Here is an 18807-nt window from a genome sequence, read left to right as displayed (position 1 = left end):
AATACCCCACCAATAGACATCTAAAGTCAAAAGAACTGTGGGTTCAGTTCCTGCTAGAAGGTTTCAGCCCATAGAATAACATTTGCCAACCCATGTCTGATGAGTCCCAAGAGGTTGAAACATCTGATAGTGCCTCCTGATAGTCAAGATATCTGAAAATTACCACACTTTTTTGAACCAGGATGCCCAGGACTGGGCACAGGTGCCCAAGGAGGTCTGACCAGGGAAGACTAGACTCCCAAAGAACTGGACTCTGTCTTCCTTTTTATGCACTCCAAGATAGCATCACACTCCTGGCTCATATTTAACTTGGGTTGACAAGGACACTCAGATCCCTTTCACATTGTTCTCCTGCCAAACCAGGTCTCCTCCATACTATGCTTGTCCCTTACATTTTGCTTACCCAGATTCGGAACTTGATATTTCTCCCTGTTAAGTGCCGTCCTATTCTTTTTGGCCCACTGCTCAAGCCTGTCTAGATCTTTTTGAATCTTCTCCCTTTCATCTAAAGGATTAGGCATGCCTCCCAGCTTTGTGTCATCTGCAGACTTGATAAATGTCCCCTCAATTCCTTTCATCCAAGGATAAAAATGGAGAACTACCTGGGGCCCAGGACAGAGCTGATGGTCCTCCACTCAACCCTTCCCACCACGTTGAAGTGAAGCCATTAATTAGAGTGCCATCATTCAGCCAATTCTGAGCCCGTCCAACAGTAGTATCATCTGTAATGGTTGCCTAATCCCACATACTCAGTCTCACAAGCTCGGGCTTAAAGATAACTGATTTATTGAAGGAATAGTATGCAAATACAGAGAAAGCTGAGAATGAGCAAAAGCGCGCCAAATACAAACTTAAAAGCCTTGCGTTCAATCCAGCCCCGCCCCGATAGCATGTCAGCCGCCACCCCCACCCAGGTGCTAGCAACCGTTACTTGCGCCTGGGAAAGTAACCTTGAACAGGAGTGCAAACCCAAACATACATTCCAATGTTGGAAAACAACGAGGAGAGCAGTAATGGAAAATACCAGCATAGAGTCCACTGAATATACACGGAGAAAGGGTTTGACATGTGAAACATTATGATGTTAACAAAAGATCGAAACGTGGAACATGACATATCGCCCCCCCCCCCAGAAAAATGCTAAGGAGCCGGCTTGTGAGGATAGGCAGAGTGAAAATGGCCGACAAGGAGAGGTGAACGAACATCATTGGCAGAAACCCATTCAGGATGAGGGAAATGTTTCCAGTGAATGAGGTATTGCAAAGTAGAGCGCTGGCGACGGGAGTCGAGGATGTCGATCACTTCGAAGTGCTGCTGGTCATCAATCATGATTGGAGGAGGTGGGGCTGGTTGGGGGTGCCAGCGGTCGGAGTGTAGATACGGTTTGAGCAAACTGCAATGGAAAACAGGATGTAAACGTTTGAGGTTATGGGGTAAGTCAAGTTTAAAGGTAACAGGGTTGATTTGAGCAACAATGGGAAAAGGACCGACAAACTTAGGACCCAGTTTTTTGGAGGGTTGTGGGGACTTGAGGAATTTAGTGGACAAGTAGACTTTGTCACCGACAGCAAAAGTAGGTTCAGGGGAACGCTTGGCATCCGCGTGTTTTTTATAAGAGGTTTGTGAGTGGGCTAAAGCTTGTTGAATATTGAGCCAGGAGTCTTTGAGATTGTTAGCCCAGTCAGTGAGAGAAGCGGGGAGTGGTTGCGAATGCGGGAGCTCTGGTATGAACTCGCGGCCAAAAACAGTCTTAAAGGGAACTTGCCCTGTACTTTGATGAACGGCGTTGTTGTAGGCGACCTCAGCAAAAGGTAGTAAGTCCACCCAATTATCCTGCTGATAATTGACAAAAGCACGGAGATATTGTTCCAGGGTAGAATTAACGGCTTCAGTAGATCCATCAGTTTGCGGATGCCAAGCAGTTGAAAGGGCTTGTTTGGTGCCAAGAAGTTTTAAAAATGCCCGCCAAAAGTGTGACGTAAATTGTGTGCCCCTGTCACTCACCAAACGGGAGGTGATTCCGTGAAGGCGGTACACGTGAAGGAGGAATAAGCGGGCCAGCTGTTGTGCGGTTGGGATGGAGGCACATGGTATGAAATGTGCTTGTTTTGAAAAAAAGTCTTTGACCACCCAAATGACGGTTTTTCGTTGACTGGGTGGGAGGTCTACAATAAAGTCCATTGATATGTCCTGCCATGGGAAGGATGGGGTTGCCACAGGCTGCAGAAGCCCCTGTGGCTTGCCAGTTTTGCGCTTTGTTGTGGCACAAATAGGGCAAGCAGAGATAAATCCCTTAAGGTCCTTTGGTAAGGATGGCCACCAGAATTGGCATCTAAGTAAGTGGAGGGTTTTGAGGTAGCCAAAATGTCCAGCTAATTTGTCATCGTGGCATTGTTGGAGGATCGTCTTTCGTAAAGCTTCAGGGACATAGAGACGATCGTTATGCCAGGCAAAACTGTCAGTGAAGGTTACAGTGTGAAGATTTGTTTGCAACCATGTATCAGTTTTGAGGTGGAAAAGAAACTGTTGTTTCAAGTCTGATGGAATTGGCAAGCGTGTCGGATGGGAGGGAGGCGGAGCGGGTGGAGTCTGAGTTTGTTGCGCTCGCGCCCGACTGCGTGTCACCGCTGCGAACCCCAGCTGCTTTTCCGTCCATACTGTACCCTGTATTGTTGGCCCTGGGCCAGCATCCTCGGGTCTGCGTGAGAGAGCATCAGCCAAAAAGTTTTTCTTGCCTGGTATGAATTTAAGGGTGAAATCAAAGCGACTAAAGAATTCAGCCCAGCGAAGTTGTTTAGGGCTGAGTTTACGGCTGGTGCTTAATGCTTCTAAGTTCTTATGGTCAGTCCAAACCTCAAAGGAGTTGGAAGCCCCCTCCAATAAGTGCCGCCAGGTTTCCAAAGCCGTTTTTACGGCAAATGCCTCTTTCTCCCAAACATGCCAGCGTCTCTCCATTTCAGTGAATTTGCAAGAGAGATAGGCACAGGGCTTTAAAGTGTTAGACTTATCAGACTAGAGCAGTAGTGCTCCAACGGAGAAATCAGAGGCATCCACTTGGACTATGAAAGGTTTAGTGGGGTCAGGATGCTGGAGAATTAGTTCGGTGGTGAAGATTTCTTTGAGTGCATCAAATGCCTGTTGGCAAGTAGGAGTCCATTTAAGGAGCGCTCCTGGGTTTTTTGAACGGCGCGTATCGCCCTGCGCTTTGGTTTTCAGCAGTTCAGTGAGGGGGAGGGCAATTTCTGCGAAATTTTGGGCAAATGCCCTGTAAAAATTCACGAATCCTAAGAAACTTTGTAATTGTCTCCTGGTGCGGGGAGGTTCCCATGCCACAATGGCTTCAACCTTGGTAGGGTCCATTTCAATACCCCTTGCAGAAATTCTATATCCCAAATAGTCTATTTGTGATTGATGGAAAGCACATTTGGATAATTTGGCATACAATTCAGCTTTTCTTAGTTTAGTAAGCACTTGACGCAGCAAGTGAACATGTTCAGACATGGTTTCAGTATAAATCAATACATCATCCAAATATACCAATACTCCTTTAAATAGGTGGTCATGCAAGACCTCATTGATAAGTTGCATAAAACCCCAGGAGCCCCAGAGAGACCAAAAGGCAAGACTTTGTATTGGAAGGCTCCTAAAGGACAGTTAAAAGCCGTTTTCCATTCGTCTCCTTCCCTGATGCGAATGCGAAAATAGGCTTCCCTTAAATCCAATTTTGAAAATATTTTGCCTTTGGCCAGATGTGATAACATGTCTTTGATAAGGGGCAAAGGATATTTATTTAATATTGATGCTGCATTGAGCCCACGGAAATCTGTACATAATCTTAAAGAACCATCCTTTTTTGGTCTGAATAGAACAGGTGCCCCCACCGGGGAGTTTGCAGGCTCAATGAAACCCCTAGCTAGATTTTTGTCAATGAATTCCCTCAGCGTAGCTAGTTCTTTCGGAGACATGGGGTAGATTTTTGGGGAAGGTAACTTCACATTGGGGAGGAAGTCAATGGCACAGTCTGTCTTTCGGTGGGGTGGCAGTTTATCTGCCTCCTTCTCCCCAAACACATCAGCCAGATCCTGGTATTGGCTAGGCAGTCCTTCCAGAGGCTGAAGTGTTTGTACAGTGGTGTGAGCTACTCCCCCACCCTCCATGTCCTCTAAGAGATCCTTTTCTGGCACTTTATAAAATCCATCAGCAAATGTTACAGTTCTATGTAGCCAGTTGATGAAAGGGTTTTGTTGTACGAACCAAGGCATACCTAAAATAACCAGAGGGCCACCCACTGGAGCTATGACAAAAGGTAGTTTCTCACAATGGGAGCCCATCTGTAAAGCAACCAGCCCTGTGGAATGAGTGACTGCCTTTCCCCCCGCCATAGTTCCATCTAGCTGTGTGAAGATCATGGGTCGTGGTAAAGGGAACGTGGGCAGTTCCAGGGCAGCTACAACATCAGGGTGCATAAGTGAACGGGAGCACCCCGAGTCTAGCATGGCCCAGACTTCCACAGTTTTGGTTTTTGAGCCCAATTTTACTTTTACAGTCAGTGTAGGAAAATTCCCACTCACCGAATTGTGGTCGCGCCCGGTTTCTTCCACCTGCCCAACGGCGCCCTTCGGGGCAGGTGGTAGACTTTTCCCACCGGCTGGTCGAACTCTAACTCCTCTTCCTCTTCCCCGAATGGAAGTTCTGGAGGGTCGAGTTCAGCGATGGCAGCCTTCATTTTGCGTGGTAGAGCGGGCGACTTCCCTGACGGTTTTGCTGGCCGTTCCTCTGGGCGGCGTCTTGGGCACGAAGTGGCCTGGTGTCCATCCTTTCCGCATCTCAGGCACTGACCTTTCGAAAAACGTCATTCTCTTTTTTCCTCCCAGGTTTTTGGTTTAGGGCGGCTCGAAAATCCAGTCGCACGCGCTCCCTTGGCGATTCGGGTTTGTCTCAGTTCTTTGGTATGGGCATACATCTGTAAAGCATTTTCTGCACTGCCCGCCAATTGAATCCATCCATATAACGTTTTAGGGTCGTCCCTTCCCAGAGCCCAACGGAGGATTTCTGGTTCCAGCCCTTGCTTGAACATTTCAACTAAAGTTGACTCGGACCAATCTTCCACTTTTCCTGACAAGGCTTTAAATTCTAGAGCGTAGTTGGCAACAGAGAGGGTCCCTTGGTAAAGTTTTCTCAGGGCATTTTTTGCTGTCTCTTGAGCTAAAGGATCTTCAAAGTGTTGTTTAAGTGACCACAGAAACTCATCGCAGTCCTCTAACTCCGTTGCCTCTGTTTGACACAGCTGTACATACCAATCAGCTGCCCTCCCTCTCAGCTTGTTGGCAATAAAATTGATTTTGCCATGTTCCGAACGAAAGCTTCGCCCCCAATCCTCCATATAATGCTTAGCATTTGTGATGAAGAAGGAGAGCGTAGTAGGGTCTCCATCAAACTTCACCCCAAACGGTGGGAAGGTTCTTACCGGCTCCACGGGCTGTGGTGGCTCCGTAAACGTCAACGCACATCGAGCCCCCAGTGGTGGCCGATCTCTGGGTAGTCTCACCTCTCTCCCCCCCCCCATTGTCGGGACGCTCGAGTCCTGCTCCTTCCCCTGGGTGGCAGGGTCCTGTCTCTTGGGTAAGCCAGCTGGGACTGATCTTCTTCCCAATCTTCCTGAGCTGATCCCGAACCCTTGGGGATATCCTTTAAGATTGTCACTATCATATCCAATTTGTCCTCGATTGCTTTTATACGAGCAGGAGTGACAGGCTCTTCTACAGGTCGGTTGGTCACCACCACCCTCGGTGATAGGGGAATTTCGGGCTCCCAGGATGGTTGTGGGGATCCCCTCCCCAGTGCTACTTCCCCTATGGATTGGGGTTCACTCCTGAGGGTTTCCTGCATTGACAGTAACAACTCATCCAATTGAGCTTCCCGCATTTCTCGACGTGCTGCCCTTTGCGCTCTCAAAGTTATAGCGGGCCGGATCCTTGTCGAATCCGGCTCTTCCTCGCTCCCTTCACTCACGCGAAGCTGCTGGTCGATCATCACTAGCGCTCCCGTTTACCCAACATTTGGATGGGGCTAGCGGAAGATGAATTGAAATGATTCTCAGCTTTATGTAATGGTTGCCTAATCCCACATACTCAGTCTCACAAGCTCGGGCTTAAAGATAACTGATTTATTGAAGGAATAGTATGCAAATACAGAGAAAGCTGAGAATGAGCAAAAGCGCGCCAAATACAAACTTAAAAGCCTTGCGTTCAATCCAGCCCCGCCCCGATAGCATGTCAGCCGCCACCCCCACCCAGGTGCTAGCAACCGTTACACGCGCCTGGGAAAGTAACCTTGAACAGGAGTGCAAACCCAAACATACATTCCAATGTTGGAAAACAACGAGGAGAGCAGTAATGGAAAATACCAGCATAGAGTCCACTGAATATACACGGAGAAAGGGTTTGACATGTGAAACGTTACGATGTTAACAAAAGATCGAAACGTGGAACATGACATCATCTAACCCATCTTTTTACCATTTTATGAAGGAAAACATCACAACATACTCTGCCAAAGGTTTTGCTGCTTCCCAGGTAAAATATCCACAAAAAGTTCTTCTTCAGGATCCAAGGAGTTGAGTGCAGCCATTAAGGTAGGATGAACCCTATACTACAGTAGGGTGAGAACAAGTTTTTATGTTATTGTATATTTAAATATTTACTTTTAAAATATGCTTTTATTTCTTTGACATGTAAATTATAGTATAATTAAGTAAATGCTGTTAATATAATCAGTCCTCATGTGTTTAGTCATTTTTCCCTCTTCTGGCACGTTAAAGCTGAGTTAGTTTATTTGGCCATTCATTTTTGTTAAATTTTTAGGCTGCCCAACTTCAAAATGACTCTGGGTGTCATGTTCGCCGTTTCAATGTTCTGAATACATCGTAACATTTCGCATGTCATTTTCCTGACCCGGGTTGGCTGGAAGGAAATTTCCAGGCATGCTAGGCTGTAATCTGTTTTCTGCACTGTGGAATGTATGTTTGGGTTATTGACTCTGTCCAAGGTTACTTTCCCAGGCTGATGTGGGGAACAGTTGCTAACACCTGGGGAGGGGGTGGTTGCTAAGAGGGAGCGAGGGCGGGACTGGATTTGAAGCGAGGGTTTTTAGTTTGTATTTGGCGCGCTTTTGCTCATTCTCAGCTTTCTTTGTTTTGCATACTATTCTTTCAATAAATCAGTTATCCTTAAGCACCTGCTTGTGAGACTGAGTCTGTCAGAATAGGCAACCATTACATAAAGCTGAGAATCTTCAAACCCTTATTCCGCTAGCCCCTATCCAGCGTCACCTGTGAAGGGGAGCGCTAGCGAGGAACGAGTCGAGATTGTAGAGATGGCGAGCGAGGCATCGAGCGAAGGGGAACTGGACTCCACAGTGGTTAGAGCGGAGAAGGTACCCGGCAGTGATGCTCCGGAGGGACATCCAAAAGTGCCCGAAACGACCAGCACTTCAGCTGGGGACTACCTTACGTGGGATGAGGAATCGGTCACTGGGGTGGCTCAAGCCTCCTGGAAGCGGTGGTACCCACTGTCACCTACGGTGGTCAGAAAAGAGGCACCCGAGGGGTCACCTACTCCTGACCATATAAAGGTGTTGGAAGCAAAATTAGATTCGGTTGAATTCCTGCTGAAAAAAATGTCCATGGGCTCAGGTTCACCGGGGAGAGGAAGGGAAGGATCCCCGCAGGCATTCCATCTCCCCGGCACCCCTACCATCGCCCAGAGGGAGAAGCAGGGTGCGGCGTCGAGGAGAGGGGAGGGGTCCGAGGGTGACCATTTCAAGATCCCCTCCAGCGGAGAGGCACTCACTAGGGGCCGTGCAAAGGGCTGAGCGACCAGAAACTGTGAGACCCCCACCATTCACAGTAAAGTTCGATGGGGACCCTACCAAATTGTCCTTCTTCCTAACTAATGCGAGTAGTTATATGGAAGACTGGGAACAGGGGTTCCGGTCAGAGAGGGGTAAAATAAACGCCATTGCCACAAAGCTGAAGGGGCAGGCGGCCGATTGGTATGTGCAATTGTGCCAATCAAACGCCCCGGAGTTAGAAGACTTTGAGGAATTCTTATGGGTGTTACGGCAACATTGTGAAGACCTGTTAGCTCAGGAAAGAGCGAAGCGAGCATTGAAGGGACTGGTGCAAGGGTCATGCTCCGTAGCGGATTATGCACTAGAGTTTAAAGCACTGGCTGGAAAGGTGGAGGATTGGTCCCAGTCCACGCTTGTGGAGATGTTCAAGGATGGACTGGAGACTGAAGTGCTGAAGTGGTCTTTGGGGCGTGAAGACCCAAGAACTTTGTATGATTGGATTCAGCTAGCAAGCAGCGCGGAGCATGCCCTAGAAACGTTTGCCCACCGAAAATCGATGCGGTATGGGAGATTCAGTAAAGGGTCCCGCGCCTCGGCTCCTCCAGGGAGATCCAGTCAGCGGTCCTGGGAGGAAGAGAAGGAGTGGCGCTTTGTAAAAGGTCAATGCCTGCGGTGTGGAAAAGAGGGACACCAAGCGGCGGCGTGCCCAAAGAGAAAGACCAAAGACTGGGGGGAAAAGGCATTCGGAAAATCCCCTTCTCTACCAAGGAAAATGAAGGCAGCTTTGGCAGAAGTCGAACCGGAGGAAGTCCCTTTCTTCGGAGATGAGGAAGAGGCTGTTCGTGATCAACCGGCGGGAAACGCCAGCCACCTGCTTTAAAGGGCACCGCTGGGCAGGTGGAAGAGGAAGGGCGCGATCACACTTCGGTGAGTGGAAATTTCCCTACCCTGACAGTGAAGGTGAAATTGGGGTCACGAACAAGGACGGTGGAACTGTGGGCAATGATTGATTCAGGGTGCTCACGATGTTTAATGCACCCTGATGTAGTAGCCGCCCTACAGTTGCCCACATTCCCTTTGAAACGACCCATGATCTTCACCCAATTGGATGGTACCATGGCGGGGGGTGAACCAGCAACTCACTCCACAGGGATGGTGGCATTGCAAATGGGAAGCCACTGGGAGAAGCTGCCTTTTGTTGTAGCGCCTGTGGGGGGTCCGTTTGTTGTTTTGGGAATGCCTTGGTTTGTTCAGCAGAACCCCCATATTAATTGGGTGCACAGGACTGTGACTTTTGCTGATGGATTCTACAAAGCGCCGGAAGGGGATGAATTGGAGAGCGGTGAAGTGGGGAGGGCGGCAGCAACCACTCCGCATCTCCTTACCGCTCCGTTAGACGGCCTGCCGGGGGAATACCAAGACTTTGCAGATGTCTTTGGAGAAAAGGAGGTGGATCAGCTACCGCCACACCAAAAAACTGACTGTGCCATAGACTTTATCCCTAACGCAAAGTTGCCTAAGCCAAAAATTTATGCTATGACCCAGAAGGAACTGGTAACGCTAAGGGAGTTTGTGGACAAAAACCTGGCTAGGGGTTTTATCGAACCAGCTAATTCCCCAGTGGGTGCACCTGTGCTGTTCAGACCAAAGAAAGATGGGACTTTGAGATTATGTACAGATTTCCGTGGGTTGAATGCAGTATCAATATTAAATAAATATCCTGTCCCGTTAATCAAAGACATGTTATCACATCTGGCAAAGGGGAAAATATTCTCCAAGTTGGATCTGAGGGAGGCATATTTCCGTATCCGCATAAGGGAGGGGGATGAATGGAAAACTGTGTTCAATTGTCCTCTGGGCTCTTTCCAATATAAAGTGTTACCTTTTGGGTTGGCGGGAGCGCCTGGGGTTTTTATGCAATTAATTAATGAGGTCTTGCATGACCATTTGTTCAAAGGTGTCTTGGTATATTTGGATGATGTTTTAATTTATACAGAAACAATGGAGGAGCATGTAAAGCTGGTCAGACAAGTGCTCAGCAAGCTGAGAAAAGCTGGACTGTATGCTAAACTGTCTAAATGTGCTTTTCATAAATCTCAAATTGACTATTTAGGGTATAGAATTTCAGACAAGGGTATTGAAATGGACCCAGCTAAAATCGAAGCCATTCTGGCATGGGAGGCGCCACGTACACGGAGGCAGCTCCAAAGTTTCCTCGGTTATGCGAACTATTATCGGTCATTTATCAAGGGGTTTGCAGAAATAGCTTTGCCCCTCACTGAGTTGCTTAAAACTAAGGGGCAAGGCAACACACGGAGTTCAAAAAATCCGGGGGCATTACTGAAATGGACGCCTGCATGCCAGGTGGCTTTTGACAAGCTTAAGAAACTATTCACAGCAGAACCCATTTTGCAGCATCCAGATCCTAACAAACCATTTGTAGTACAAAGTGGATGCCTCTGATTTCTCAATTGGAGCACTCCTGCTGCAGGCAGATGAATCGGGATGTTTAAAGCCGTGTGCTTATCTCTCCCGTAATTCTCTGAGACTGAGAGGAGGTGGCACGTTTGGGAGAAAGAGGCTTTTGCTGTTAAAGCTGCTTTGGACACTTGGCGCCATTTGTTGGAGGGGGCTACCCACCCTTTCGAGGTTTGGACTGACCACAAGAACCTCGAAGCACTCAGTGCACCTCATAAGCTCAACCCAAAGCAAATTAGGTGGGCGCAATTCTTCAGCCGTTTTGATTTCAAGTTAAAATTTATCCTGGGAAAGAAAAACTTTCTAGCTGATGCACTGTCCCGCAGACCCCAAGATTCCAGTTCTGTGCCTGATATCGTAGGGACGCTGTGGACGGAGCCCCAACTGAGTCTGGCAGCTGTGACCCGCAGTCAGACGCATGCACAGCAACCGGATGCTTCAATTTCACCCTGTCCAGGATGTTTGCCAGTTCCCTCAGACTTGCAACAGCAGTTTCTTTCCCAATTGAAATTGGACACTTGGTTGCAAGCAAACTTACACAATGTTACTTTTGACGGCGATTTTGCTTGGAAAAATAATCGTCTCTATGTGCCTGATGCTTTGCGCAAAGACATTTTGCTGCGTTGCCATGATGACAAACTGGCTGGGCATTTTGGGTTTGTTAAAACACTCCATTTGGTTAGGCGCCAATTCTGGTGGCCAACAATAAGGCAAGATGTTAAAAACGATGTGGCCTCCTGCCCTGTCTGCGCTGGCTCCAAACGGAAGGTTGGGAAGCCCCAAGGGTTGTTGCAACCAGTAGCCAGCCCCTCTCGACCCTGGGAGGAGATCTCTATGGATTTTATTGTGGATTTACCTCCAAGCCAGAGGAAAACTGTGATCTGGGTTATAAAAGACTTCTTCTCAAAACAAGCCCATTTCATTCCATGTGCTTCCATTCCCTCCGCACAACAACTAGCCTGCCTCTTTTTTGTACACATGTACAGGATCCATGGGAGCCCCTCCCGTTTGGTGACTGACAGAGGCACACAATTTACATCACAATTCTGGCGGGCTTTTATGAAATTGGTGGGCACCAAACAAGCGCTCTCCACTGCGTCGCATCCTGAGACTGACGGATCTACAGAGGCACTTAATTCCACACTGGAGCAATATTTGCGTGCGTTTGTCAACTATCAACAAGATAATTGGGTCGATCTCCTACCCTTTGCTGAAGTCGCCTACAACAATGACGTGCATCAGAGCACTGGTCAGGTGCCATTACGCACTGTCTTTGGGCGCGATTTTGTACCCATTCCTGAGCTTCCTCAACCAACCGCTCCTCCTACATCCCCAGCAGACTGGGCAGCACATCTCGGGGACTCCTGGCCGAAAATAAAACAAGCTCTTGCAGATGCCCAGGCCACCTACAAACACTATGCTGACACCAAACGAGCACCTCAGCCACTCTTTCAAGTTGGGGATAAAGTGTACCTCTCCACAAAATTTATTAAATCACCCCAACCCTCAAAAAAGTTGGCACCCAAATTCGTGGGCCCATTTCCTATTATTGCACAAATTAATCCGGTTACGTTTAAATTAGACTTGCCTCATAATCTTAAATGTTTGCATCCTGTTTTTCATTGCAGCTTACTCAAACCTTTCCATCAATCTGACCGTTGGCATCCACACCCCTCACCACCTGCTCCTATCATGATTGATGGTCACCAACACTTTGAAGTCCAAGAAATTCTAGATTCTCGGCGCCTTCGTTCTACATTGCAATACTTAGTCCGCTGGAAGCATTTCCCACATCCTGAATGGGTTGCTACTCAACATATTCGCTCTCCTATTTTAGTTACTCGTTTTCATGCTGCCTACCCTTCTAACCCTGCTCCTTAACTCTTCATTTTCATTAGGGGGGGGGTGATATGTCATGTTCACCATTTCAATGTTCTGAATACATCGTAACATTTCGCATGTCATTTTCCTGACCCGGGTTGGCTGGAGGGAAATTTCCAGGCATGCTAGGCTGTAATCTGTTTTCTGCACTGTGGAATGTATGTTTGGGTTATTGACTCTGTCCAAGGTTACTTTCCCAGGCCGATGTGGGGAACGGTTGCTAACACCTGGGGAGGGGGTGGTTGCTAAGAGGGAGCAAGGGCGGGACTGGATTTGAAGCGAGGGTTTTTAGTTTGTATTTGGCGCGCTTTTGCTCATTCTCAGCTTTCTTTGTTTTGCATACTATTCTTTCAATAAATCAGTTATCCTTAAGCACCTGCTTGTGAGACTGAGTCTGTCAGAATAGGCAACCATTACACTGGGTGGCTTCACAAGTTAAAAGAACAATATATTTAAAAAAATAAAATATCTGAGGGCCAACATAAACTCCAACCACATCACCCTCAATTCAAGGAGGCCCTCCCAATATACCAACCCGAGGTCTGGGGGAAAAAACAAGTTTTTGAAGATTGCTTATAGATGGGCAATTGGGGACCATACAAATCGGGGGAGGGGGGAGATATTCCAAAGGTAGATGCTAAACCTTCAATGTGCTAAACATGGATTAACAAAAGTCTATTGCTGTGTTCACATAATATGCTGTGTCCAAACAAATAAAATATATCGTGAATTAATGTAAAGTCCTGATTTATTCAACACACAAGGGCAATGGTAATGACATCAGATCCTGAATCCCGATTAACAAAACATTATAGTTTCTGAATTCACAGGGCCCTAACAAAGTATATTATGGTTTAATCATGTAATGCCCAGGTTCACCTAACATGTCACCTAAAGCAATAGCCAGCTTTCCCACAAGTCTCTGAACTGCAAACTAGCAAGTCCCATTTTTTGCATTATCTAGTGTGTTGTGCAAAGCTAGAGTTAACACAGGCGGGCTGCAATACTCCAAGTGACACTAGATGGCAGCAAAGAGCTTGCCTTTCTGCTGATCTCCACTGGCTGTCCAGATGTTTGCAGGGGAGACCTGGTTGCCCTAACAAATTGACTTTAGAACCACAATTCATAGGGAACTTTTGAGCTGCTGGGGCTGCACTCAAGATCTTCAAGGCTACATCAATCCTGCAGATTCATACTGTACACCTCTATTTATAGCCTGGCCTACCTTGTAGGACAATTGCAGGAGACACATGTCCGTTGCCTAGAGGGAATTTTGTTCAACGGCATCCTTATAGGTTTGGTGATAGTACTTTTTTTTTCCCCCAGCTGGTGGGAGGCAAGGATAACTGCTAATCAATAAATCCAGCCAGTGTGAAAAACTTCAACAGTAAGTAAAGATAAAGATGGTGGAGTGGAATAAATGTATGGGGTGTTTAGAACTTGTCCCTATTTTCAATTGTGGAATGATAGGTGTGCTTGGTAGGAGAGTCATCTGTATCTACCCTTATCAGGAAAAAAAAAATTGAGAAGCTGAAATTACATTATCTGCTGCTAGGGAAACGTCCTTCCCTTACCAGAGTGGCCCCACCCAGTACAGATCCTTCCCTTAACCTTATCTATTGCCACACTTCCGTTACTACACACATCTTACTCCCAGAGAGCAAGGAACTGTTATGTCTAATTCTACCACAGAATAACCACCAGTTTGAAGCAAATCTCCAGATAAAAGAAGTTTCAGTCCACAGGAGAAGGAAGCTAGCAAAGCAGTGGACTCTGGATTGAAGGTGCAACCAAGGAAAGAGAAAAATCAGCAGGGCTTTGGCAAATCTGCACTATGAGCAACCCAGAGGCTGAGAAGTCAGCTTGTTTGAATCAACCCCCTTATTCGGGATATCCAATGAACTCACCTGCTAATCCACCACCCCCAGTGGGCTACGGGGCACCTCCTTCTATGCCAACCCAGTACCAAGCTTATGCCGGACCCCCTGGAGCCATACCAGTCCAGCCTCAACAGACCATCCTCCTCGCAAATGTCCAACCTGCCCAAGAACCGGATTATCTGGGTTACTCTATCTTCACCCTCCTTTGCTGCTGCCTCCCCTTGGGTATTGCGGCCTTGATTTTCTCTATAAAGGTGAGCTTCAATGAGAAAGAGAGAGAGAAACACTATTAGTAACTTTCTTTAGATGGTTATGAGGGTGGTCAATGCTGCATTAGTCTTGGTAAGAGGTAAAGTAGCCAGCACACGTTGCAGCGAAGTGTGAAGCAGGGACAGCACTGTAGAAGGAGGGGGAGTAAACAGAAAAAGAGCAAGAAAAAGAGGAAGGGAATAAAGTTTACAAAGGTTGTTAACACAAGTCCTTACTCATAGATCAAAAGTCAAATGCTGAGAAAATAGCATTGCAGAGATAAGGGCCCCTTTCAGTGAGCTATCAGGTCTACTGATTGCCTTAAGCGAACTCCCCGATTATTTGATGTTATTGCCCAAGTGCTATAGAATTATTAATCACAACCAGAAGTGTGGATGAATTTGGTGAAGTGTAATAGAATATGATCCCTTCTAGCAAGCAGGTGGTTGCTATGGGCCACATCATTTCTTTAAAAAAGTATTTCTCTTTCAGTTTTTTGTTGTTGTTTTTTAAGGGAAGGGGATACATCAGAGAGGTGCATTAAATCTCCCAGAAACTTAGTTTGCCAATACGGATGTTAACTGGAAAACAAGTAAAAAAAATCATAACGCTAATTTTGCATTCTGCTATTGAAAGACTGGGGGTTGGAAGGCCACCGAGAAAGTGCCAGAGCCTGCAGTACAATTGATGGATTGCCCTTCCTATAGAATTGCAACTCAAGGGAGGGAACCCTAAAAAGATTTTTTTTCTCATAATAGCATCATAAAAAAGAGATGTCAGACTGTATCGCCTAGAGACCCAACCGTGGTATTTTCTATTCTTCCAACAGAGCTATACAGGCAGGCACTAAATCACCTGGTCAGTTTCCACGGCTGATTATGGACTCTGCCTGGGCTTTCATGGTGCTTCTCCAATAATCTAATTATCACTTTTACTTGTCTGTTCATTTCTTAAATTTCTTTTGTCATATACCACCCGCTCAGGGCGGTTTCCAAAAGGACAAGGGAAAAATAAACACGATGAAAACGATCAATGTAGCCAAACCCCACAAAAATCAAGCACCAAGACAGTCCAGGTCCACCATCTGCTCCAAGTACAAATGAAAAATTGTAAAATGCAAGCAAGGGAGGAGGCCCACTTAGGATAAGGTGTGCCATAGGATCAGGGCTGCCAGTAAAAAGGCCCCCACTCCTTTCCCTTCATGTGAGGTGGGGGAAATAAAGAAATGGCTTCCGATGTCCCTCTCACCAGTTATACATACAGTTCTAATCAAACCACTCTCTCCAATTTCATCATAAATCCCTTCTTTATATAACCTATTCTTTCTAATCATCAAAACCATAAATCACACAATCGTTTTCTTTCTCATGCAAAAAGCCCATAAGGGGTTTCCAGTCATTGATGAATGTTGGTCAATTGGTCAGTTGGTCCATCTCAGCAAGTTCTGTCAATTTCACCAACCATTCCTCCGTGGTGGGCAATGCCGAATCTTTCCATCTGGTGCCATGATTAGTAAGGGTGTGCCAATAGCCTGTGAGAGCTGCTTCTTTAAAGATCAGAGCAAAAATCCTGATGCCATATCAGTCTGTTACTGCAACAAGAGGCAGCTGGAAACTATGCAGTTTAATACACCGCAGTGGCTGGATTACTTTTGTAATGGAGTCTTTTTCTGCACTAAATCTACTTATTGGTAGTTGCAGTTTATCTGTTTCCAGCCCAACTTGCCTGGAAAAGCCTCACATCACCCTAAGTCCCATGGGAACCCTCCATTCAATCGGATGAGCTAAATCGATTGGAGTAGTTATCAAAGACTTTGATTTGAAAAGAAGGGCATGTGTGCAGAGGCACCAAATGTATAAATCAGTTTGAAGGCATCCAATTCAGTTCCATGCAGCATATTCATGTCATGGTTTGGTTCAAAGAGGGATTCAGCTGAATTATTTTGAGACCCAGCCTGATCTTGTCCTTCCTCAACATGATCAGTGTTTGCACACGTACATATAATAAACGCTATATTCATCTATCTTTTGTTTCCCTCTGCGTATAGTTCATTTCTCTTTGTCTTTTTCTCCCTTTGTTTCTTTCTTACATATGTTCTTTTGCTCTTTTTTCCTCTCTCCTTTTCCCTTCACTCTTGCTATCTTCATGAAAAAATCACAGCATTTGCACAATTATGTTCTCATGCATGTTTTGTCCTTGCTACCCCACATGCTCATGGTCATCTCATTATATGGGTTTCAATAACTTTTTCCTTACCTCTTTCCCCCCAGACTCAAACCGCCAATCATCAGGGAGACATCACAGCTGCTCGGAAGAATTCCAGGCTGGCACTCATTTTAGATCACACGGCACTTGGAATAGGAATTGCATGCATTGTTCTGAGCATTATCTTGGCCATTGTTTTAGGCACTGCAGCTGCTGCTGTCGCCGCAAATTCGTTCAATCAGTTTAACTCTGGACAATTCAACCCCTGAAGATACCGTAATATCCTGAATGACTTCCCTTCTTAATATACGGAAGAGAAGTCAGGAATCAACGCTATCCAAAGTGAAGTCATATTCTTTGAATTAATGTTGATCTTGTAAGGTAAAACACTTGGTGTAGAATCCAACCATAGGCCTGTCTTTCAGACCTCCCATGTTGCCGACTAGTTCACACATGCTTGTTAGGAACCAACAATAGAGATATTCCTCATTTTTCACTGGAGCAATCTCCCATAAGACATTATCATTAGATATAAGACCTAGAGTTGTCATACATCGGAAGTGAACAACCTGGTACCTCAGGGTTTCATGTAGCCTTCCGAACCCTGACAAATTTGACCCCAAATTGTACAATTCAATGTGATCATAGGAATACCCCTGTCTCACCTGTCTGTATAATTAACATTATTGTCACATTGCTCTTATTGTTAGAAATGATTACATATTATTCAACGAGAATCTGCCCTCCTGTAACTTTACAACATTATTCTGTGTACTGCATCATATAATAAAAAATAGGAGTTTTAATAAATGTATGAAGATAATCTATAAACATTTTTGTTTTTAATATTTTATTAAAAATAAATTTTAATATATTTATTTTTGTTTTTAATGTTTTAAGTATAATCAAATATAAATGAAGTAAAAAAGAGTCGCTTTCGAGATGGGTGGTGGAAAAATACAATCAATCAATCAATCAATCAATCAATCTGGCCCTTATTTTTCTGAAGTATAGCTCCCAAACAGGGTCATCCATGGGGGTGTCAAAAAAGTCAATATAGTGGCCAGGCTTGCAGGATTGAAGCCGCACCACTTTGGATGTGTGTCACATGAGCAACACATGTTAAAAAGGAGCAGTTTCAATTATATGGGTGTGGTTGACATCTTGACGTTTTAACCCCCAATGCAGATGTCCCTGTTCTCACTACACTACTAAAAGTCTACCACGTGTAGCTCTTGACCCCAAAATGTTATGTATATTTGTCATAAATGAACAGAGTGTTTTCACTTCAGCATCATTTAACTCTCTGTGTCTGTTGACCACTCAAATCAAATTTTAAACCAACAATATGTCTACCATTGCATAAGAGGAGGTATCTTCATACATTGGGGATATCTGGGAAGGTGGGGAGGTGGGCTACATAGCATCTCTCCATGGCTACAGGGGTATTTTACGGTGCCTGCTATATTAAGTCTCTTTTATTTTTCATTATCAATTTAACGGTTTCACCAAGGCCCATGAGTTTCACTGGAACATTCAGTGAGTAATGCACGTTCATAAATGTTTTTCAAACAAAGGGGGAAAATAGACAATTGCCTATCCTAATTACAACACCCAGAATTCCCAGCCAGCAAGGGCAGTTTTAAAAAGCACCAGTTAGGGATGGCTGGGCTGAGGAGGTGACCATGAGCCTTCTCTAGTGGAGTGCTTCTCACACTTGGCAACTTTAAGATGTGGGGACTTCAACTCCCAGAATTTCCCAGCCAGCCATGGAAGTAAATGGACATCAGAAACGTCAACATGAAAGGTGGCACAGCACAATGAATTTGTTTTAGTGAGCTAAAACAGGCACATGTAATGGTCCTTGAACATGGGCAGAATGAGAGATTACATTAACTGCATGGCTCATGTCTGATTTGCTTAATTTCTTTATGCATGGCTCCTATTCCTTTGTTTGTCTAATACCAGTACAGTTTTCACTGCAGTATTGTAATATCGGTGTAACTCTTCCTTCACCAGTTCAAAATATCTCCATGTGTCCACACATACCCATACGCACCCTGCAGAAAATATTTAGATGTTAAAACAATTCCCAACCATGGTAACGTTTTCTTTAACAGGAAGTGACATAAAAATGTTCTAAAATAAATCAATATCTTGCCAATGGGAGCCCTTTTCCCCTGGGACAGTCAAGCTGATGCCCTCCATATGGAGTTATGCTTCCCCTGGCCAGGAAATTCCTTGACCAGACTTCCTTGAGGCT

At 45.7% G+C, this 18807-nt stretch overlaps 1 protein-coding gene across 1 annotated transcript; it reads left to right on the top strand.

The window, feature by feature from the left end:
- The first annotated feature begins 13802 nt into the window (after window positions 1–13802).
- On the top strand, window positions 13803–17281 carry LOC134503397 (trafficking regulator of GLUT4 1-like). Its single transcript, XM_063312196.1, has 2 exons — window positions 13803–14344; window positions 16610–17281. Exons 1-2 carry the CDS (start codon window positions 14045–14047, stop codon window positions 16811–16813), a joined length of 504 nt encoding a protein of 167 aa, XP_063168266.1. The 5' UTR covers window positions 13803–14044; the 3' UTR covers window positions 16814–17281.
- The last annotated feature ends 1526 nt before the right edge of the window (window positions 17282–18807 follow it).

Source organism: Candoia aspera, chromosome 10 (genome assembly GCF_035149785.1).
Source record: "Candoia aspera isolate rCanAsp1 chromosome 10, rCanAsp1.hap2, whole genome shotgun sequence".
Taxonomy (NCBI): Eukaryota; Metazoa; Chordata; class Lepidosauria; order Squamata; family Boidae; genus Candoia; species Candoia aspera.
Note: the sequence above shows the minus strand (reverse complement) of the source record. Positions and strands in the feature narration are given on the sequence as shown.

What these genes read in the sequence shown, in the direction of transcription:
- LOC134503397 (XM_063312196.1), top strand. Translation starts at nt 14,045, where the DNA reads ATGAGCAACCCAGAGGCTGAGAAGTCAGCTTGTTTGAATCAACCCCCT. An exon ending in CCTTGATTTTCTCTATAAAG is followed by an intron (nt 14,345 to 16,609) that starts GTGAGCTTCAAT and finishes CTTTCCCCCCAG; the next exon opens with ACTCAAACCGCCAATCATCA.